At 37.3% G+C, this 24,862-nt stretch overlaps 1 protein-coding gene across 6 annotated transcripts in view; it reads left to right on the top strand.

The window, feature by feature from the left end:
• Nrg (Neuroglian) overlaps window positions 1-24,862 on the top strand; it is a 216,328-nt gene that overhangs the window by 50,095 nt on the left and 141,371 nt on the right. For all 6 annotated transcript variants that reach the window (XM_067145580.2, XM_067145575.2, XM_067145577.2 and 3 more), the window contains exons 8-12: window positions 7,845-8,035; window positions 12,780-13,055; window positions 20,032-20,209; window positions 22,510-22,601; window positions 22,692-22,973. In XM_067145580.2, coding sequence (XP_067001681.1) covers window positions 7,845-8,035; window positions 12,780-13,055; window positions 20,032-20,209; window positions 22,510-22,601; window positions 22,692-22,973 — 1,019 coding nt within the window. The remainder of the gene's footprint in view (window positions 1-7,844; window positions 8,036-12,779; window positions 13,056-20,031; window positions 20,210-22,509; window positions 22,602-22,691; window positions 22,974-24,862) is intronic.

Genomic DNA, 24,862 nt, shown 5'->3' on the forward strand with positions numbered 1-24,862 from the left:
ACAAGGACCTGGACATTATCTACCTTATCACGGGGTGTTCAAAGAGAACTTGACAACAAGTATAAGACCAGTATTTGATGCTTCTTGTAAGGTGAAGGGAAGTCCTTCATTAAATGACTGGCTAAAGGACTGAATCTATTAGATTTAATCTCCTGAGTCCTTCTAAAGTTCCGTCGAGGGAGGATCGGCGTGATCTCTGATATTAAGACTACTTTTCTTCAGATCTGTTCACGATCGGGATAGAGATTTTCTGAGGTTCCTTTGGTGGGAGAATCTCGAGGAGAAGAAGATAAGGGTTATGGGACACTGTGAAGTGGGTGTGAACTGCGGCCCACGTATTCTGGGGGCTGTCATACAGCACCATTTGGATCATTGTAAACCATCTCAGAGAGAGGTGGCAGAGAAACTGAGTAATTCATTTTATGAAGACAACTGCGTCACGTCAGTTGATTCAGTAGAGGAACTGAAGACATTTGTGGAGCAAGCTAGTGGAATCATGGCTGAAGGTAGATTTGAGCTGAGAGGTTGGTAGAACACTTCCTCCCTACCAAGCAAGGAAGACTCAAAACCGGCACAAGTCCTCGGACTCTCATGGGACAAGAATGAAGATAAACTGTTCTGCAGTATTGACGGACTGAGTAAGCCTGAAGTAGTAATAACTAGATGATCTGTTTTGTCATTGGCGCATAGAGTATTCGATCCAATCGGATTCGGTTCTCCCGTCACTCTCTTCCCTAAACTACTCCTGCAAAAAAGCTGGGAGGCCAAGTTGAGTTGGGACTCCGAGCTACCAGAAGAACTGAAGTCACAATTTCTGAAATGGGTTGAAGAACTACCTATTTTGAATGATGTACGGATACGTAGATGGACTTCACTGACAAATGCTGACTCCTGTTCCTTGCACATCTTTTGCGATGCATCAATTATCCTATGCAACGGCTGTATTTCTGAGATGCAAAAATACATAGCAAGTAACTGTAAGTTTGCTACAAGCAAAATCGAGGGTTGCTCCACTCAAAAGTACAACTATTCCTAGGTTGGAATTGTTGGCTTGCTTAATAGGAGTACGTCTAGCCATACAAGTGAAGAAAGGGTTAAATATAACTGACATGAGGGTACTGTACAGATTCAACCACTGAGTTGCATTGGATCACTAGAGAAGGTCACTGGCGAACATTTGTTGGGAACAGGGTGAAAGAAATCCGCACCAACTCCAATCCCAGGGACTGGAAACACATCCCCGGACAAGAAAACCCTGCCGATCTACCTTCCAGAGGCTGTAATACAAGAAAGCTCTTAGAGTCACGATGGGAGGGTGCAAGCTGGCTCGAAGTCCCAGTCTGTCGTAAGTCAAGAAGAGGTAAGCCAAGAGAGAAAAAAGGAAGATGTTTTATCGCTGGTTACCTCCTGTCAGAAAGAGGAATGGTACTTGAGCTATTTCTCTACATAAAGATCCTTTGAATAGTAGCGTGGATGCTGCGATTCATTAACAACGCAAGGAAGAGGGCTATTACTGGAGAGTTGTCTGCCAGAGAATCGGATGATGCAGAAGGGAATTTAGTAAAGATAATCCAACAAGAAAGTTTCAGATATACGAAAGAATCGTGTTGTATATGTTTTGATTCTGTAAGTTGTTAGAATCAAAAGGTGGGAGGATGTTAGATGACAGGCTGTGTTTATTCTGTGAGCTTGGGAACTTTAAGACTTTTTTAAATCCAAACCCTTGTTTGGTTGTTTGACTAAGAGAAATCGAGATGACATGTGAAACAGGTGTCTTAGTGTCAATAAATACTTAGTGGAAGATTAAAACGGGTAGTTTTGTTTCTATCCTAACAAGTATGTTGCAACGCCGCAAGGGATGGCATTTCCGAATTACGTGTTGGCAGTTAATTCAAAATCACGTAATTCGAAGTCTGATTTTTGTGTCCCAACGATTTCGAATTAATGAGGTGTTACTGTAATTGTATTCCAGTCTGGTCTTCTTTTTCTTATACTGTTCTTGACAGAGTCCATCCATCTTGCTCTGGACCTCCCTCATGCTCTCTTTCCTTCTATCTTAGCCTCCAACACTTGTTTTGGTATCCTTCCCACCTCCATCATCATAACATGCCCAAACTATCATCTCAATTTATTCTTTTCCATCTTATTACTCAGTTTTCTACCCCCATCTCTTTTCTGACCTCAACATTTCTTACTCTGTCTCTCCTTGTCTACCCTACCATACTCCTCAGGAATTTCATCTCACTGGCCTGAATTTTACTCTCATTTTTGCTGTCAAAGTTCCAAGTCTTTGATGCATATGCATACGTATGTCTTGTACATTATCTCTCTACATTTCATAGGAACTTCTCTGTTCCCACACCAGGTTCCTTACATTCTGGTAGAACGCATTTCTGGCTTGTACCCTACTGCTGATCTTATCCAACCTTGCATCTTGCATTATTTCACTTTGCAAATATTTGAAGTATTCAACAACTTCAAGGTCTTGTTCCCTGGTACTAACGATTCCTTCTGTTTCTCCTCTTCTGGATGAGTTGGCCGTGAGATTAGGGGCATGCAGCTGTGAGCTTGGATCTGGGAGATAGTGGGTTCGAACCCCACTGTCGGCAGCCCTGAAGATGGTTTACAGTGGTTTCCCATTTTCGCACCACGCGAATGCTGCGGCTGCGCCTTAAGGCCACGGCCATGTCCTTTACACTTCTAGCCCTTTCCTATCCCATCGTTGCCTTAAGACCTATCTGTGTCGGTGCGATGTGAAGCAAATTGTAAAAGAAAAAAAAAGGAAGAGTCTTTCTCCTCTTGTCATCACCTCTCTTTTGCTCTTCTCCACACTGATTTTCATACCATATTTCTCATTTGTTATTTAAAGCCTCTAGTTGGATTTGCACTTTTGTATTGTTGACTCCCATTATAAACATAAGTGAAGACAATAATACACTTCCCTGTCTTAGTCCAGTTTGGTTTCTAAACCATTCTGTCCTCCCCACTGGAGTCTGGACACAACTGAAACAATTCTTATGACATTGCTTTTACTAGTTCCCTCAATTACCTTCCACATCCTTTTCTTTCCAGGGTTTTCCACACCTTTTCTCTATTAACACTATCATTTACCTTCTCTAGATCAAGGAATACCATCAGCTCATATTATATACCTAATATTCTAAATTTTGTGGGAAAGAAAACATTTTCAAAAACCCTTATTCTTCGTAAACAAAAGAAATTGAAGAAAATATAATGATATGAAAAGAAATAAGGGCCAGTCAGTGTAATATCCAGTCTCTCAAAAGAATGAGCACATTGTATTGTGTGGTTCTTCCTATTATTATTATTATTTTGTTTATGTAGCACTGACACAAGCAGGTCTTTCAGTGATTATGGGATAGTGCAGGGATAGGGTTAGGCAAGAGGGAACTGTGCCCTTAATTAAAGTCCGGTACCAGCATTTGCCCGGTGTGAAAAAAATGGGAAATCGTGGAAAACCAGGGCTTCCAACAGTGGGTTTGAATCCACTATCTCCCGAATGCAAGCCAACAGCTACATGCTTCAAACCGCGTAGCCAATTTGTTCAGTCAATGTGTAACTGTGGTAGTTTGTTCATCAAGATGATACTGATTCAGTCATTAGTCATGTCTCCGTTCTCAATAAGCTATTCCGTCAAAGCTGAATCCACAATGAAAAACTGTGAAGAACATTTTCCTGTGAGACTGTTAAGTCCTAGTTTTAAGTTTATTCAGTAAAGTAATGTAAGCTCACCAGACAAAAAATTAGTCACCCCTGGAGATATCATTACAGAAGGTGGCTTCGGTAATTAATTTATAAAAAGTCATGTCTCCACCAACGCCATGCTCTGTTGGAAGCCAGCATTTCTAGCTATAACCCGACAATGTAATTTTCATTGCAGCAGAATTTTTTGCAGAGCTAGCATGTCTATCTTATCCCATTCCTGAAAGGCTTTCCATACGCCACTGATAGTGTGTGCACATTTATTTCCTAAGGCCCTTTTTAAGAGTCCAGATGAATAGAAGTTCATGGGTGACCCACTCGGGTGCCTTCATCGGAATATTAGTCAAAGGAATTGCACAGATTCCGGTTTCCATCTCCGTTCTCTCCAAGAAGAGACAAGTCGAACGAGAGGTGTGGCTGGATGCTTATCTTATGTACCCATACCTGATTTTTCACCCTCCCATACAGTGCTGGGAAGTGTGTGTTGTAAATGGGTGTTAAAACCTCTTGCTGATAGTTTGTAGAGTTCACCTTCATATTATTAGCGACACCTTAACTTGCCATTGTAGCAGTACCCAGCAATGATCCTGAAACCTCTTGGGAAACTTTCCTGGCATTCTTTATGCAACGTTCGATACTTTCTTTTGTCTCTAGTGCGGTAGTAAATCAAGCAGGGTTTGTTGCAATCACTATGCTTCGTCTAATGTTACCACTTTTCTCCATCTGTCCCCTGTCAGATAGCTCTTACACAGCTTTCTTGCATTAGTGCAGCGTTCAGAAATGTGACAAGGCAACCGCTTGTGAACTTGGTGCTTATGCTGCTTTTCTAATTGCAGGTCCTTGGTGATTATGGTGTTAATTGTTGCTTATCTGCGCTAGTTCTTTGGGGTGGGGGAGTTACCACCTGCGACAAGGGCCTACACTTTCCCTCAGCACTTCTGGTGTACGGCTGGTGGCTGGTCATAGATTTGCCTGTTTTTTTCCCTCTGGAATTAAGCCCAGTCAGCCTTTGCATTTTTTATTCCATACAACACTGATCCCATTCTTTGATATCAAGAAATCACGCTTCTTACACGTTCCTTGAATTGCACAATAACTATATTTAGCATCAGGAAGGGATGTTATGTATCGCTCCCAGTAAGGCTCAATCAGCTTCAGCATCGTTGCAGCTAATGTCACGAAACTCTAGACACACATTGTCAGTACTGAGGTTAATCATCACTCGTCACCAGAGATCCCGAGTGACTTTCTGTAGAAATAGCATAAGAGGGAAGTAGGTTTAACTTTTGGTATTGTTTCATTGTGATCCTATTTGGCAGTAACTAAACTCTAGCTTTCCTGCTGGTCCTTCAGATTTTTTAGGACTAGACACAGTTGTTCATGAGGTCAAGCAGCTGGTGCCTTGCAGCCAGATCAAAGTTCTTGATTTGTTCATGTTGTGTGTCCAGACCAGCTGTTTCACCAATCTTGTACTTGTTCATAGCTTAGTTAAGTTGAAACAAGGTGAAAGGTTGGGTCTGTATGTAGATCTCCTGGCTGATTTTATCTTAATCCCTTAAGCGGGAAGCTCAGTACAGGTGGGGAGAGATTCCCCTGATTGAAGAAAATAATTACTTGCTTGAAAACCATCTTGGACTAAAGTAAACTGTAAAAGAACCCTAAGAGATTTACTAGAATAAAATGTATTTAATTATTGAAAAATCCTACTATTTTAATTTTTCAATAGCTTGTTTCTTCCTAATAGTAAAATTCTGTTTTTTGGTATACATTTATTAATACTTCAAGCAGTTTACTAACAATCTCTGCCTGGAAAGACATTTTATAGTTTACAAATTTAACATGCACCTAAAAGATTGAGAATGGAATAGATTAGAATACAAAATTTTCTGTTATGTTAGTGCTTTTGTGGGATCCAGTTTTACCTGCAGTTCATAAGACATACACAGACTATATACGCTACACTACACACTACATGTAATATTTACAGTCTTCACAGTGTTATGTTTTACAGCTCTCGAGTATAATACCATAGAAGCAGGGAGTGGGATACAGGCACTTTGCAAAATTACACATAAAGATTGTGTCTCACTTTACTTTTTTTGGAAGCACACACCATACACTTCTAGTGCTTCTTTACCTTAGAAGGGGGATTCATTTCAGGGAAATGTCTATCCATGAATCTCTTGGCCTGATTTGGAGGATGTACGCATACGATTCGCACGGAAAGTGCCTCGTGAGGAGTTGATCCTGTATAAGTGTCCAGAATCTCTTCTACAAGGTGTATTCTGACCTATAGATTACTGTACTTTCTTCCGTTCTTCCTGTGTATTATGAGGGAGTTGAACACTTTCAGATCCATTAAATGTTTAAATAATTTCTGGTAATATTTCTTCTTGTATTGGCATATGTAACAATATGCCGATTCGATAGATAGACACCCCATCATATCAAAAATGTAATTGGTGCATACAGTGGGTTTTAGTTGCGTTCCTCCTTTTCTATCAGAGACTATCTTCATTTTGCCGTTGTGTATGCTACCCAGCATACAGACTTCCCTCTGATTGCTCCACTTGAGAACCATCAACTTTTTCCTGTACAAGACTAAAACTTCTCCTTTCTTGAGATTCCATTTTATAAATTCTTTCAGGAGTTCCTTTTGATTACTTCGCATAGTACCAACGGCATCTATATTGAATTTGTTCAGAAGATTGAAGAGTTCTAGACTGTTAGAATAGTCCATGCCAATAAGATGTTTTCAGCAAGCATAAACACAATCATTGAAGGCTTTGAAATATTTGAAATATCTATTCCGAGAAACTCTGCAAGAAGTTCTGTGTTTTTTCTGGTATACCAGATCAAGTTACATACATGCTCTGCCTCGGCTTAGCATAATTTGTATGTTTCCATTCCGAAAGGCGATTGTAATTTTTTTCTTGTATGTATCATTTCCACCCTCATCAATTGACACTGCCATCAGGAGTATAAGCTTTGGAAAATTTTGCTACCAGGTGGTCAGATGCTGGCTTCATCCTGTTAAGTGTAGGTGGAATTTGTCCATTATATGCCTCGTTCTCAGAGAAATGTAAAAAGCTGAAAAGAAGGAAACTAGCTCTTCTCTGCCATCAGCTCATAGAATACGTGTAGTCAGCAAGCGATTGCGAGAAAAAAAGTGTCCTGATTTAGGTTTCTGTACAATCCCCTGCAGTAGCAGTATGCCCATAAGAAGCTTTATTTCATCCGTATTTGCCTGGATCCAGTCTTGGTTTTGACTTCTTTGTTTCATCTTACTAAGCTGAGTTTTATGTGTAATTTTCTGCTAGGCATAAAGGTTTGTCTGTTCTCTCAGTACTAGATTATCTTCAAGAGTTTTACTTGCAGTTCCAACAGCAGACCAATGAAAAAGCAACTAAAATTGAGCGTACAATTATCAAAGTTTTCTGTGCTGTTACCATCATTTTTATTTTCGTTATTGTGTGAGAAGTTGGAGTTACAGTTGGAACCTGTGGAAAACAACCCTAATTTTGGTGTTTGAGACAACAGTTCATTTTCCCTCCTCTTCTTTTCTTCTGCTGAACTGCGAAAATTTGCGCCATTTACTGTAAATGTTTTCAACCATCCATGTTATGTACGTAACACGAAAAACACGTAATAAAACTTTCAAAAAATGAATAAAAATGGCTTTCGTAGACTTCGGGTATGCTTGATGTTATTGGTTGTCTCTAGGTGGCATTGATTCACAATTTGCAGCCCGAAGTCATCTTGACACCCGTATGCAGAACTGAGAAAGCTGTTTCAACATTGTGGTGCCATTTATAATATTACCAACAGCTTCCACATAAGTGGAAAGAAAATTCCGTTATTCATGATGGGAACTTTTGCTTTTGAATACTACGAAAGTGCGCACATTCTAAAAGCTCTATTTCAGACTATTAGATCCTTCAATTTTTGCCGCCCTGGTCCAGGGCCCTTAAGGCCCTTGGATAATTACGTCTGGTTGCAGCCATACAAGAAGTATATATCTTGAAATATTTATTTTACCTATATGCAGTTTCTAGTCTATAATCTTACAGATGGGATGTGACTAATTTGTTAACTACTTACTGTTCTTTGTCTGTTCATAGACCATTACCACAAATTGTTTGGAGTAAAAATGGAAAACCTATACAGTCATCAGATCATAAACAGCAAGGGAATTATGGTAAAAGTTTAATTATTAAACATGCAGATTTTGAAGATGAAGGAACTTACACATGTGAAGCAAGTAATGGTGTTGGTGAAGCGAAGTCCTACTCCATCAACCTTCAGGTCATGGGTAAGTCTGTCTATAATTTGGAGTGTGCATAGAATGAAAAGTGAGTGACAAAGTATATACCATATATATGCAAATAATCTGGGCACCCTAATTTTAGATCATTTACAAAATTGGCTTAAGAGTTTTATGTAAAAGAAATTAATCCTACATAATGATGTACAGTGGAACATTGATTATCTGTTCCTGGAAGCATTGTTTTCCCAGATTTTTCCTTCAAATTATGTGGTTCTGCAAGCATCCTGATTAATAGTGTTTTAAAATCCTGCATTATCCTTTCTTGAAGAAACTTTTTCTCGCAGAACTGTCCAGAAATTTCAGTCCCATCAGTGCTCAATCCTCAATCAAGCATTTTTCAATACTTGCAGAATCAAATATAATGCAATTGAGAACTTTGGAGAATTGATACTTGCATTTGAAACCATAGTCCTCGACGTACCTTTTTAAAGTATAGTAGGCATAACAGTAATTTATGTGGTACAAGACTTAAAAATGTAACTACATATACGGTGATGTAATAACAAGGACGGCTACGTCATATCGATGGATTTTCGCGTTAATATCCAGTCATAAGATCAATTAGATAAAGTATTGGGTTGCTTAACGGACAATCTTTGCATCGTATTCACCTGGTATTGTTTAGGGAAATCATAGAAGTCTTTGTAGCAGAATGGCCACAATACTTGAAAGGGGGGTAGCACACAATGACAGCTCTACTTAAAAACTGAAAGAGTTTTGTTAAATGTTCATACTTATAAATTTTTTAAAAAAAAGTCTGTGCTATGTCCTGGGTTAATTAAGTGTTAATTTGTGACAGACCTTTTACAGTTGTGTTGTTGGGCAGAATTCCAGCACTTCGCTTGGGGGCATTCTCATGTTGGTATCATTTCCCACCTGTACTGCCCTGTACAATAAGTATTTCTATACATTCTGTCAAATTACTCTTAAATATTTCTATTATTACCATATTTCCTTGCATATTAGGACCCCCCCTCCCTTTTATAGCCGCAAAAAGTAAGCGGTCCCAATATGCGATAGCCTCCCATTTTGTGCAGTGTTTTCTGGGTACAGGAGTGTTTTCTACACTATTCTTTAACAAATTTAGGATTGTATTCTGAGTCTTACTGGCCTCAGTCATTGGAAGGCAGTATTTCTAAAGTTAAAAAAAAGATAAATTTCTTTGTTTATATTCATTTAGATCAGGATTCTCGTATGAAAATGTTGATTATACAGCCCTACAACAGTCATTAAATCTGCATAGTCTGTCACAATGCCGTGAATTCCTGGATGCCCTCTTCATTTTTAAATTGCTTCATTCCTTGGTGAATTGTCCACAACTCCTTGTAAAAATTAACATACATGTACCAGACAGACGCAGGAGGTTCAAGAATACATTGTCTACAAATTGGCATAGAACTAAGTATGCATTCAACGGGCCAATTGAACGAATGTCAAGATCTGTAAACAAAGTGGATATTGATATATTTAACTGCTCATTGTGAAAATTCAAAAATCACTTATATAATCTCCAGAATTGACTATTACTTTCCTGTGCTTACTTGTAATATAACCTGTGTATATATCTGTACATATTTTTCTACTTATACTCCACTGAACTTTCTTTTTAGGGTGTTTTGTTTTGTTTATTTTTCTCTATTATTGTGTTTGTATTAGGCCTACCGTTAATAAAGTATTATTATCAACAATTATTATCAAGACAAACAATAAATGGTGAACACACGACTTAGGCGTACATATACTGTAACTATGATCAGTTTTATTTACTCTTGTATCACGTCATTAGTTTCCTTTGACGCGGTTGACGTCAGGCATCCAGTCGTAAAAACTGACTGTGAAGAGTCATCTCACTTTATTTATTTATTTATTTATTTATTTATTTATTTATTTATTTATTTATTTATTTATTTATTTATTTATTTATTTACAGTAGAACCTCGATTATACATTCCCGGAAACAACGTTTTTCTGTATAATCCGTTAGAATTATGTGGTCCCGCGAGTATCCTAATTAAATTACGTTGTAAAAATCCCGCATTATCCATTCCTCGAAGAAATGATTTCCCGTATCAACCGTCCAGAAATTTCAGTCCTATGAACGCTAAATCCTCGATCACGCGTTTTTCAAGAAACTGTATCTCACGAAAGGGCGGCTACAGCATACTTACGGATGTTGGTGTTGACGTCCCATCATTGTGGTAATTCGAGGAAGTACTATACCGGAAAAGCGATTGGCAGTGAACTTGCAGAAGGGACCATCTTAGCATCGCATTCGGGTGGTATTGTTTAGAGAATCGAAGTCATGAAGCAGAGAGTGTCCACAACAATTGGAAGGAGACAGAGTGCATTTCGACAGCTCTACTTGAAGACAGAATGAGTTTCGTCAAATGTTTGTACTTGAAAAAACATCTAAATTATGTCCAGGGCTAGATGTTTATTTTATTACTTTTTTCAAGTGTATCGCCGAATAGGTTTTTGGCACTTCCCTCAGGGCACTGTATAGTCAGTGAGCTTTCAGGCAGGAATACAAATTGCTCCTTCTTAAGTAACACAAATGTAGTATTTTAATATTTTCGTGTACGATTATGTTATCAAGACCAGAACATACGTTGCACCTTACATACATAAAGCCTTGGTAGGTTTTGGGATTGCCTTTTACTGTTTTGGTCCTAATGTAAGACTGGGAATTTCACGGGTTTTGTGTTAAAATTTTATAAAAATCGCAGTCGTTTTATTTGCGCACATTACATTAAAAAACATCATTTCACACTCTTACCGACTAGTACAGCGAGCACGCTTTCCAGCTGAGCTCAAGGTCGCGAATAACCTTAAATTTGGAAGTTTTGATGATATTTTTTCTCTTCCCAGTTTGATTGTGATTAGTGATGGGCAGAATTTAATATAATGCATTTGAGAACTTGAGAATGGATATTTACATTCAAAACCATATTCTAGAGTTCAACATAACCTTAAAAGTCTAATCTGAAGCGATTAGAGGGAATTAACACAGCCTACCTGAAAAGAATGCTCTGTGTCTCAAAATACACGCAAAACAGAATAACGTATATCCTGGCAGACACAACCTTCTTTATAGAAGACCTGACGAAAGCTCATAATCTGATACCAACACCACAAAGCACCAGATTCCTAGAAGACAGGCGACAGAAAGTGAGGGACATCAATCCCGGGCTCCTCACCGCCCCAGCGATGACAACCAACGAATGGAAAAAGGCCAACTACCAACTGCGCCATTTATATACGAGAGTGGCAGCCCACGGACTACATCACTGAATATGTTCAACCAAAGGATACCACATCCCCACCGACAGATGTCAGTTCACCATATGTGGAGGACCATGCAACACATATCATATCATTGAGTGCAAAGACAGGGCATTGACTTTGTCACACTATGCAAATGATGCTAATTTCGTTTAATTAATTAATACCGTGTACACAATGTGTTTAATAAATTATATATAAAAGTCAATGTAGGCCTTATTTACGCGGTACAAGATTTCCATAAACTGACTACGAACAGTATACCGGTGACGAAATTACAGTGGAAGATTTAAAGAAAAAGGGATTTCACCATCGTGTTGGGCACTTTTGTATCCAATGTGCTTTATTTTATTAGATTAGAGAATTAAAAACTACTTGTGGTCTATTGTTGTTTGGCTTGGTGTTATTAGGTTTTTCAAGGTTTGACTGATCAAAGTTGCTGAACTGAAAGAAGTTTTCAGAGGAAAATAAGGCAGTATTCATTAAAATGTCACACAGTTGAGTATCGTACCAGATATAAGCCGTAATTGAGAATTCATCTTAGGCCATCCTATGTGTTGGGAATTCCAGTTTATGTTTGATCATGGATAACACTGACAGTGTCGAAGCTTTACATCACCTAAAATGTGTCTGAAACTCAGAGTCGTCATAGTCCTCGAAATATGACGCACGCTCCTTTATCCACGTAGGTCATTTATTAATAGCATAATCTTGATCATATTCCTAGTTGCTGTGATTTTGTCTTTCAGTTAGATATTCCAGACATCTATGAGCTGCCATCTTGGCATACTGGCCAGCCAATCTCTGGTAAAATTTTAAACCGTGATAATACTTTTTATCCAAGATAATGTTGTTGGTGAATACAAACTTAACTGTTATCGGGTTTACGTACCATTAAACTAAGATAAAAGCTTTTACTTGAGTTGGTGCGTACGGGCCTTGATATTGCTACGCTACTGTACACTAATGAAACAATATATAGCCTAGTACACACCTCAGTTCTCCATGAACTTAAATACTGAGTTTCAAATCATTTTGTTAAGCACTTTTGCTGTGATGACATAGACAAAAATAGAATTGAACCTTCATTCAACTTTTTTTGTGCCTAATCTGAGAGAAAAACAAATTGAGGCAAGAATTCAAAGTACAGTATACAGACAAAATTATAATTTTATTTAAGTGGATATGCATTGAAGATGGGAACATTAATGAATGATAGACACAGTAGTAGATTCCACATCTTCATACACTGCTATTATTCACATTGATTCTCCTATCAGTTTTAGTTCTTAGTGTACATATCTATTTCTTCACAGCATCTAGACATCTTACCACTAGAAGAACCTTTTTTTTTTTTCAACTGCATATAATCTTCATCTTAAATTTCTTAATATATATGTGTTTGTTATTGATTCTTAGTAATATTGTGTTGTATTTTTTTCTGTAGCAATTCCATACTTCACGGTTGAGCCAGAAATAATAAATGCTGCTGAAGATGAAACTGTCACATTTCATTGTGAAGCATCTGGAGTTCCAGAACCACAAATAAAATGGATTCATAATGGTCGTCCCATTGAGCAGTCCCCTCCAAATCCACGGCGTAAAGTGACTGCCAATTCAATAACAATTGAAAAGCTTGAAAAATCTGATACTAGCAACTATGGGTGCAATGCTACCAACAGCATAGGATATGTGTACAAGGATGTGTATGTTAATGTACTTGGTAAGTTTTACCCTTGATCTTTCGTTCTGATTACATAATTTGTTGTTAAAAGCAGTCTCTCTCCATTGCATAACTTGTGAGAATATTTTGTGAGCATTGAGTTATTTATATTGTATTGAATGTTTAGTTGGTGAGGACCAAATTGGAAAATTTATTCTTCACAGTAAACAGAATTAAGCTTAACACATTGAAGCACACACCCTATACTTGGGCTGTATAAAATGGTTGCATGTTCCATGCCTAAGTAAAGCACGAATACATATGTCCTTTGTTGCAAGTTCGTGTGTATGACCCAATCTCTGGTTTAAGTTACCATGGATGCGTTCATTAGTCTTTTCTCTTTGATGCTGTTTATTTTTGTTGCCATTCTTCGACTAGTTAGAGTTGTTATGAAATAAAAGGCCTGTAGTATCACACAGCAAGATCTCCTAGCACCATCGTAATAGAAGCTGAAATTATTTTCCATGTTTTCTCATGTTGCTTATCTGTAATTTTTTCATCAATGTGCAAGAAGTTTTTCGAACAGATAATAAAATTCAGTGTTCCACAGAAGAAACTACTGATAATTCAGACTACGCTTCTTACACAGATTTTTCTTTAATTTGACATTTTTTAAATGGATTTATTGCTTTTGACATTTATTCTTACCTCTAATAGATCCTTGATCCTTATTCTTTTGGAATATGATAATGATTTTTGTATGCGTTCACAGCAACCATGTTCAAAATTATTTGAAATATATCTAAAAAGCAAAAAGGCTGGATTTTTGGAACAGAGGGGTGAAGAATGGCTTGGACTCCAACGTGTTCCCATATTCGTTGTCTGGTTTCGGCTCTTGCTGTGGTATTCTGATCGGATTGGAGGAAACTGATGATAAAGTGATTAGTGTGATAAGTTACTTGAAGAATTATCTAATGTTCGTTGCACTGACTTACTTCTTGTGGAGGCTTATGTTTTCCTATTTATTTTGGTCCTTTTCTTATTCTTCTTCTTCTTCTTCTTCTTGTGTTTTCCTTTTGGGGTATTTATGTGGTAATATGGTTATCACTCTTGAAGTCTTGTCATTCCCTATAATTGAAGCCCTGAATTATGTTCGAATGAGAATTATGCTATGTTTTAAACCTTGTAAGACCTGTTTTCTTGTGTAGGTTATGTGTCTGAAAATTTATTGTGATTAAGCAAACTCCGATTACCTTAGTAATCTTAGTATTATCTGAACATGTTAAAGAAAATTGGCGTGCTGATGATATTGCGCGTGAAAACTTAATTGAACACTAAACAACTGTGAGTGGTCTGATCACTGTTATATATCACCCTAGTATATCTCTGTTCATATTGAGAAGTGTTTATGTTAAATTATCGAAGATGGAACTTTTATTACACATATTCTTGAGACAACAGATGGTTTTCAACTATGACTGCTTGTGATACTCCACCCCAGGTTGATGGTTTCGGGGGGGAGGCTGTAATGGAGTTTGAATAACTACTCGTCATGGTACTATGTTGTCTCTATTACATTCATGCCTTCACATCATTTGTCTGCATCTCCGAGTGTTGAATATCGTAACTGTATGAGCTTTCATTAAATTGCTGATGGTGAGCCATCTAGTGGTGGATTTAGTACTTACCATTCGAAGTGAGTAGTTGTGCTGCTATCTGGGCGCCAAGAAGATAAGCTTGCTTGGCCATGAACCGTGCTCTAACAATCAGCGTGTGCAGTTGTTCTACTTCTTGCCTTTTAAACTGGAAGACGCGTTGAGCTAATCTTTGCTGGTTGTGTCTTAAAGATACAAATTATCCTACAAGAAGGGAAGATGGTGCGGATATTTGATCCCGGTTGATGGATTCTCCATCTGGCATAAGCGCCAAAGATGTGGTTTGTTTTTTTGAAACGATTTAATTTTTGAAAACACCGACCTCGTAAGTAGCTTCATTGGATGTCATGACTGTTTTAACTGAGGAACTATTCTGTTATTTTGTTGTGCTAAGATGCTGAGCACTTAAGTCTACGATATGTGAGAATTTCTAAAGGTGATGTTCGGATTATTTGTGGGTAAAAAAAAAAAAAATTTTTAGAGTCGAAAACAGGTCATTGTCGTTAACTTGTAATGTGAAAATATTTGAGGTTTCAATTTAATTTAAGAAGATAATTATATGTTAATTTTTGGGCTTCAGCATTCAGTTATATTAGCTTTCGTGCACGAAAGGAATGATTATGTTCAAGGAGCTCCGACAAGATGATGTACGAATTTATTGTATAACCTTAAAAGCCTGGTTTTATTTCCTTCCTGTTTTCAAACATAATTAAATATTTATTATTTAAAATATTTTTCAAACCATTTCGGGCTGTTAAAAGTAAACTTGTGCTTTAAATGAAAGCTGATCTATTGACTTACTCGGTACATCGTGTTCTCATTTTAATCATGGCGGTTGTCCTGTGTAATAGAATGCAAACGCAATGGGGGGCGTTGCTGTGTTGAAACTGACATTTGAGAATCTGCGGATTATTGTAGTATTGACGTTCATCTGTATTGGAAATAGTTGCGTGCATTGGATCTTTTCTGCTGTATTTGACTTTCTCCTTCGATTTTAGTTATCGTCTCTGGGGAATATTGAATTATTTTATCCTACTTCTGTGATTTTTTGCATGTTCCTGAATTATTTCTTCGTTTGGTGATATAGTGTGTTTGGTTGATCCTTACTGTTTTCACGCAACCTCCGAAAACCGAGATAGTCTATTAGATAGGTTTTCATTATCCATTCTATAATGGTGGATTTAATTATTTAATTTTCAATTGAACCTCGTTCATTTATTATTCTAAAGAGGTCTTCTGTTTTCATTCAGCAATTATTAATATAAGGATTTTACCTTCTACTGGGTTATTCTTTTAATTGATCTAAATAGAATTCAGTATTTATCGTATCTTTTAAAACAATTCAAAAAAAATTAATTTTGAGGTCGGTAAATTATAAATGTTTTGGTATTATTAAAGATTTTTTTAAATGAATCAAGGAATTATTATTTCAGTCAATTAGTTAAGCTAATTTTTAGTTGATTCGCTAGGCCTCTTGTGTCCAGAGCTTCCTCAATCAGCGACGGCCTTTTAATTGGGATAATTGTAAGTATTTCCTTTAATTTATTTATTTATCCCTGGTCGTGCTAACACTCTTCACCTTTACTTACGTTGTGAGAGTGTGTTTTTTGTACTGCTACGTTCTGATATCTTGTGGAAGCGTGCTGGGCCCATAACCCAGAGGTCCGTGGATCAAAACCACGCTCTGCTACCAAACACACTCTCACAACGTAAGTAAAGGTGAAGAGTGTTAGCACGACCAGGGATAAATAAATAAATTAAAGGAAATACTTACAATTATCCCAATTAAAAGGCCGTCGCTGATTGAGGAAGCTCTGGACACAAGAGGCCTAGCGAATCAACTAAAAATTAGCTTAACTAATTGACTGAAATAATAATTCCTTGATTCATTTAAAAAAATCTTTAATAATACCAAAACATTTATAATTTACCGACCTCAAAATTAATTTTTTTTGAATTGTTTTAAAAGATACGATAAATACTGAATTCTATTTAGATCAATTAAAAGAATAACCCAGTAGAAGGTAAAATCCTTATATTAATAATTGCTGAATGAAAACAGAAGACCTCTTTAGAATAATAAATGAACGAGGTTCAATTGAAAATTAAATAATTAAATCCACCATTATAGAATGGATAATGAAAACCTATCTAATAGACTATCTCGGTTTTCGGAGGTTGCGTGAAAACAGTAAGGATCAACCAAACACACTATATCACCAAACGAAGAAATAATTCAGGAACATGCAAAAAATCACAGAAGTAGGATAAAATAATTCAATATTCCCCAGAGACGATAACTAAAATCGAAGGAGAAAGTCAAATACAGCAGAAAAGATCCAATGCACGCAACTATTTCCAATACAGATGAACGTCAATACTACAATAATCCGCAGATTCTCAAATGTCAGTTTCAACACAGCAACGCCCCCCATTGCGTTTGCATTCTATTACACAGGACAACCGCCATGATTAAAATGAGAACACGATGTACCGAGTAAGTCAATAGATCAGCTTTCATTTAAAGCACAAGTTTACTTTTAACAGCCCGAAATGGTTTGAAAAATATTTTAAATAATAAATATTTAATTATGTTTGAAAACAGGAAGGAAATAAAACCAGGCTTTTAAGGTTATACAATAAATTCGTACATCATCTTGTCGGAGCTCCTTGAACATAATCATTCCTTTCGTGCACGAAAGCTAATATAACTGAATGCTGAAGCCCAAAAATTAACATATAATTATCTTCTTAAATTAAATTGAAACCTCAAATATTTTCACATTACAAGTTAACGACAATGACCTGTTTTCGACTCTAAAAAATTTTTTTTTTTTTACCCACAAATAATCCGAACATCACCTTTAGAAATTCTCACATATCGTAGACTTAAGTGCTCAGCATCTTAGCACAACAAAATAACAGGATAGTTCCTCAGTTAAAACAGTCATGACATCCAATGAAGCTACTTACGAGGTCGGTGTTTTCAAAAATTAAATCGTTTCAAAAAAACAAACCACATCTTTGGCGCTTATGCCAGATGGAGAATCCATCAACCGGGATCAAATATCCGCACCATCTTCCCTTCTTGTAGGATAATTTGTATCTTTAAGACACAACCAGCAAAGATTAGCTCAACGCGTCTTCCAGTTTAAAAGGCAAGAAGTAGAACAACTGCACACGCTGATTGTTAGAGCACGGTTCATGGCCAAGCAAGCTTATCTTCTTGGCGCCCAGATAGCAGCACAACTACTCACTTCGAATGGTAAGTACTAAATCCACCACTAGATGGCTCACCATCAGCAATTTAATGAAAGCTCATACAGTTACGATATTCAACACTCGGAGATGCAGACAAATGATGTGAAGGCATGAATGTAATAGAGACAACATAGTACCATGACGAGTAGTTATTCAAACTCCATTACACAGCAAACCTCCACGTTGAGTTGAAGGGTTCCTTGCATTGTCTAGTTTAGTCAAGCCAGTGGACCATTGTTGCATCTTCATCAAGTTTTAGGTGCAAGGAAATTTTCGTATCGCATAGCACTCTATTAATTTGGTGCCATTAAATCCGTGCGGCACTGGTTTGGTTCTTTACGACATCAGCTGTGGTATTTAATTTAAATCTAAGAATTTCATTTTTGTCCGTATTGAACTGAGAATGGAAGATAGGAGACTTAAAAGGGTCCACCTTTTCAATACAAATAAATGTTATAGTTTATTTACAACCCTTATATTTACACTTGGAACTAGTTTCGACACTGTTTGGCGTCATCTTCAGCCAAAATGTGGGAAATAGGCATAGCATGTAGACATTTATATTATACAAGGTGTTGCATCAGTGTGATTAAAAGAGAGAATATGAAGATGTGAAGTACAATGTCAGTTTCAAAATGGTCATGAAGGGCGAGTCAAAATTGTATAAACATGAGATAACATAAACAAAAAACATATATACATATAAACTGTAACAAAACCATGCAGAAGTACGAGATGATTGGCATTGGAGATTCAAATTATTTCAGACACTCTTCCATTGAATGTTGCCTGCCGCGAGTGTAGTACAAAACATAGGTTAGATTTCAATAAACACAGTCGTGTCAAAAATGCACATAACATTTTAAAAATATTTGGGTTGAGATGAAATTTGGCAGTTTTTAAAATGTTATGTGCATTTTTGAGACGATTGTGTTTATTGAAATCCAACCTATGTTTTGTACTACACTCACGGCAGGCAACATTCAATAGAAGAGTGTCTGAAATAATTTGAATCTCCAGTGCCAATCATCTCGTACTTCCGCATGGTTTTGTTACAGTTTATATGTATATATGTTTTTTGTTTATGTGTTTATGTTATCTCATGTTTATACAATTTTGACTCGCCCTTCATGACCATTTTGAAACTGACATTGTACTTCACATCTTCATATTCTCTCTTTTAATCACACTGATGTAACACCTTGCATAATATAAATGTCTACATGCTATGCCTATTTCCCACATTTTGGCTGAAGATGACGCCAAACAGCGTCGAAACTAGTTCCAAGTGTAAATATATGTTGTAAATAAACTATAACATTTATTTGTATTGAAAAGGTGGACCCTTTTAAGTTTCCTATCTTCCATCAGCTGTGGTAGTACAGTCAGAAGAGGTTTATGAATCCGAGCAATAGAACTGGGTTACTTTATTAAGTTTAATCCTGCATACAGCAATTGTGCCATCTGTTTAGTCACCGTGTTTAGTGTTAGTCATCTTCAAATTCAGTTTCATCCCAAGTTCTTCGAGGCATATCTTTCGCTGTTGCACCTGCTATTTGGGGTACTTGTGTTTTTCATTTGCCAACATAACGTCATCAGTATATTATAATACTGTAATGTCCATGGTTGTATCGCGTGGAAGTCATTTGTGATACAGGCATGGCAGAGTATAAAAATAGGGATGAGGCTAGATGCTTGATATAGTAATACGATACTGGACAGCCAGAGACAAGATGAAACAAGACTGTTCTGGAATACATCTGTACTTTATTAATGTTATTTGTGTATTACTCTTGTCTAGAGATATCAACTTTATGTATTGGAGTTACTTCCCAATAAAGCCATAGGTTACAACAGCAACAACAATCAAATACAAAATAATCGCTTATTTGATTATTCAGTTTTGTCGCTGGATATCAGCATTTATTTGAAAGACGTCCTTCCTTCTAACTGTACAGCATACTGAGCAAGTGGACTTCAAGTAAAGAAATTTCAGCCAGTTCATGTGGGCTTTGTGCATTGTATTATCTCATTGCCAACCAAGTGAGATTATGTGATATTCTGTTTGCATAAATAGTTCATATTAAAGTACTTTATTGATTTAAGGGGTCTCATTTCAGCTCTTCCTCCTGAAATAACAGAACCTCCCAGTAATCAGGCCACTGTTGATGGTCATACAGTATCTCTAACTTGTCGAGTCTTTGGAGCTCCAAAGCCTCAAGTAAAATGGGTTCGGAATGGAAAGGAACTTACTGGAGGTCGCTACACTGTTAAGGAAAATGGTGATTTGGAAATAAGGTAGGTAGCTGGCATGAGATTTTATCTGCACGAATTTTAATTTGAGTAGTAAAATGAAACGGTTTTAATTTCTGGTAAGAATCGTCAGGTCTAAGATGAAACAGTACATCGTCCCCACATAGGTCACTTACATTTATGAACATCCTACAGTTTTCTATACTATACGTACATGGGGGTCCCTCCCTGAAGTAGAAAATTAAATTTGAATTAGCCTTTTTTCTTGTACTAAGTAATTGAACTTGAAATCTAAGAAGAATTAAATTTGAATTAAGTCAGTTATGTCTTTTTAGCCTTTTTTCTTGTACTAAGTAATTGAACTTGAAATCTAAGAAGAATAATTAAATGTTATGGAAACAAGTGGTGAACATCCATATTTTATGTTACAGTTTGGAGCATAAAATATTTTGTTCTGGGCAGGTAAATTAAAATATTCAGTTTCCCAGCACAACCCTGTGGTTCACAATAGTGTGAAAAACGTTAAAACTGAGCTCGATAGCTGAAGTCGCTTAAGTGCGGCTAGTATCCAGTATTTGGGAGATCGTTGGTTCTGTAACGATCACTCACCTATTTTCGGCTACCGTCATCTGGAACTTCATCTATGTTCATATACTCGCCGATACTTCACTCATCTAACCGGCCTTGGACCTTCTCTGCTGCCGCGCCGTGCATCCGTCCTGGTGAATTGCTAACTACACACTGAGTCTCCTCTGCGTTACGTCATCTGCTACGTCAGTGTCCGATATTTCTCGACGTTTTGTGTACTTTTTTCCGGAACTTTCTGCAGCGGTATAAAGGCTTCCCCCACATACTCGGTCTTCAGTCCAGCACTGATTCCGAGTGTGGTTGGAGGGTCGTCTGAGGACTTCCCAGTATTTGCTGGGAAGCTCCACTTCTTTTATTTGCTGCATTGGGTGAGCAACAGAGTATTTATTTTATAATTACCACTATTATTCTCCTCCTATGGATTTTGGAGTTATCTTCATTGTGGTGGCCGATTTTCTTTTAAGTATGATATGACTGATATTTTTTCTTAACAAATGAACATTGAGTAATATCCAATTTCAAGAGTTGGTGAGTGATTGAACTTGTGGCCTGGACGGTACAACTTATCACATAAAACTGTTCCTGCATTTGGCAATGTTTATACTCAGGCGACTCCCATTATTGTGATCCCTGTCCTTGGTCCTTCCCGTGCCTTTCTTCTCTCTTTGTTTACCTTTTTGGAAATTTGTGTCCATATTTTCCGAGGCTTTATAGGTTACCGCGTTCATTTGATTAGTCAAATATTATAATTTGTAAATGGTCTAGGGATTCTATTCTAATGTACGTCATTCACGATGAGTGTTTTCTTTTGTGTGTGTCAGGTTACAAAATTGAGTTGTAAAATTTAAAATTGATTTCCTTTGTAGAAACAATATACTGTTTTGATTAACTTTTTTTTTCTTCTTCTTATTACATCCACTAACCTCCACTAACCTCCAATTGGTCCCAGCTCTTTTCTCCTTGAACGTCTTGTCAAAGAATCTTAATCTATACGTTGTTGCTATAAATCGTCACAGTTCGAACCCCACTGTCGGCAGCCCTGAAGATGGTTTTCTGTGGTTTCCCATTTTCACACCTGGCAAATGCTAGGGCAGTGCCTTAATTGAGGCCACGGCTACTTCCTTCCCACTCTTAGCCCTTTCCTGTCCCATTGTCGCCATAAGACCTATCTGTGTCGGTGCGACGTATGGCAACTTGTAACAAAGAGGGGAAAAAAATGAGCATAGAATCTGGTTTAGGTCCTTAGTCAGGAAATGTCTTTCAACTTGTCATATGAAGCAATTGGCCTAGAGAGCAATAGGACCCCTGTTGGTTGAAGAAGACAGGATGTTACTTCTGTAGCCTGATAACCTGAAAATACTTAACCCATTCTTGATAACTGACTGTCATCATTGTTGCAAATCTCTTCCTTAACTTTACAATCCTGGACTTCCTTATCCTACAATGGTTCCATCAAACTTGGTTCATATGAATCCTTCTCTTCAATAGATTTCACCTCTGCATTGTCTTATACTTTCCATCTTACAGTCTATTAATTCATGACGAATGGATGTTTTACACTCCTGCATGCCTGTCCTGTTTTGCTAAGGTGTACCAGAGTGGACTCATCCACTGCCAAATTGCATACACCTCTTTATTATTGTAGATCATCTCTTTTTGTAGTATATTCTTTTTTTTATTATTCATTAGACCTGTTTTGTTTGAAATCTTTCAATGTTTACTGTTGAAAGTATCATAGGATGTTTTTGTTATTTCAGAGATGTCAGCTTTTCTGATGCTGGTGATTTCACTTGCTATGCTGAAAATAAATTTGGTAATACTGATGCATCTGGTACTTTGGTTGTTAAAGGTATGTTTTCTTTTCCCTTTTACTTAAAATTATATTTTTGAACCTTAGATGGATTCATATCTAATTGAAAGTTTTGCTTACTGTTCACAGAACATACGAAAATAACAGATGAACCTGAAGACTATGAAGTTGCTGCTGGAAGTACTGCAACATTCCGTTGCAATGCAGTGAGTGATTCCTCTCTCCCTCTGAAGGTTGAATGGTTGGTTAATGGGCAATTGATCGATGTGGAATCTGAACCTAGATTTGTACGCACATCTGATTATTCTCTCACCATTACAAAGACTACAGAGTTGGATTCTGGAACATACACATGTGTAGCTCGAACAGATCTTGATGAAGCAACAGCTCAAGCAACACTCACTGTTCAAGGTAAAAAAAATTTTCCCCCCTTCTCTTCCTTGCAGAAGATGCGATATGTTAAAGTATTGTTGCTTATAATTATAAGTTATTATTGAAGCAGAGATGCCAACTTTCAAAAAAGGTAATTCGTAATGCAGCAGTTAGGGCACCGGGGGGAGGGGCACGGTCGTAGATATATATTTTTTAATCGTGATCTTACTAACTTACATATCATTTAAAGCTTGTAGTTACTGTTTGGTAAATGTACACTGGTAACATGCTTTTTCTTTTCATATCATGTGCATCCTCTGCACTAACAGAGCACTTAGCAGTTCGGAGTTCATATTAGCACGAAATTCAGTCTTGTTCATCTTCATCATGCGCATCCGAAACATCACGGCTCAACACACTACAAAACACGTGTGAATGAGATTTCGAGGAGCGCATTAAACTGGGCCATTCTTCCGGGTATACCTCCCTAAATTTTCAACTATATTTGTTACTAGCGTCACTAGTCACGGTAACGTAATCACACGTATTTTCCTGCACAAGAAATCCCTTCATTATTTCAAACCTTTCGCATTTCGTAACACAGGATTAGCATATATCCTAGAAGAGCAAATATGTAAATTTGGCAACCAAAATTGCAATAAATACTTCTTCAACAGTCACCCAAACAGTATTCACAATTAAATGGAGTTTGTCACCACTTTACCGCCAAAACAAAGACAAAAGAACTCTCATACTTGCATGGAAGTCTGATCATGTGACGAACAAGGACAACAACTCCGCAAGATATGCCACTTCACAGGTGCCTAAATTTCCGGTACTGGAAGCACACACTGCGTTCGGCGCGTGAAAACTCGAAATATTCTTAAACGAGGGACAGGAAAGGGGGATAAATTATTTCTGAGAAATCCGAAGATAATATTCTGAGAATTCACGCCGCCTTGTGTATCCTTTTGAACACTTCATACACTTAAATTTAAAAATCAACAAAAAATCGTAATTTGTGGTGTGTGATTCGTAAAGGCGTAATTATGATGGGTAATTCGTAATTATTACGATTGAATCGTAGTAGTTGGCATCTCTGTTGAAGTACACTGTATACGATTTTATGAACAACATGACTGGTAAGTTACCATATTTACTCGCATATAACTCCTACTTTATTGTTTCCTAATTTTCATCTTCAGAGATATGTGAAAATTTCACATAATGTAGTTTAGGTTGGCATGGTTTAAAAGCAGACTTGCACCTTTAAATCAACACACAAAGTAGTTAACAGTAGTTAACATCAGCACGTTTTCCCGCTTGGCACGTCGTAAATTCGAAGTCCTGATTCTCATTGTATCAAATATACACAGTGAAACTCGGTTAAGAAGTTTTCCCGCCTAAGAAGTCTGATATTCTTGGTCCCTTGATCAGTTGCATTAAGATATATGTATATTTTTCCCGTTTAATGTGTTCTGTTGTAAATATATTTTACGGTTAAACAATTCAGATTTTAGAGCCCCTTGAGATGGAAAACGTCGGCTCAAAACAGCCCAGGGTTAAAACCCTCCAGTCTCCGCGCAAGTTGCACCCTGTGTTTGACCATTTGCGCGCTTGCGGTGTGTCTCTGGTGTCACGGAACCTGTCCGGGCTTGCCAAGGCCATACGACATCACGCTATGACAACAGACACCAGATGCTTACACTCACCTTGTGGAATCGAATCAAACCCATCACAATTAGAAATAGGGAAGGATTTCCACCTATCAATACTTGTTTATTGCACTTATTATGCTACAGGACCGGTTTCAACCCTTTACATAAGGTCATCCTCAGCTGAACCATGCATGCATTGTGATGAAGCTATGATTAAGATAGTATTGTCAAAGGAATGCCATACGATAATAAACATTAGGTCATATCCAA

Source organism: Anabrus simplex, chromosome 4 (assembly GCF_040414725.1).
Source record: "Anabrus simplex isolate iqAnaSimp1 chromosome 4, ASM4041472v1, whole genome shotgun sequence".
Taxonomy (NCBI): Eukaryota; Metazoa; Arthropoda; class Insecta; order Orthoptera; family Tettigoniidae; genus Anabrus; species Anabrus simplex.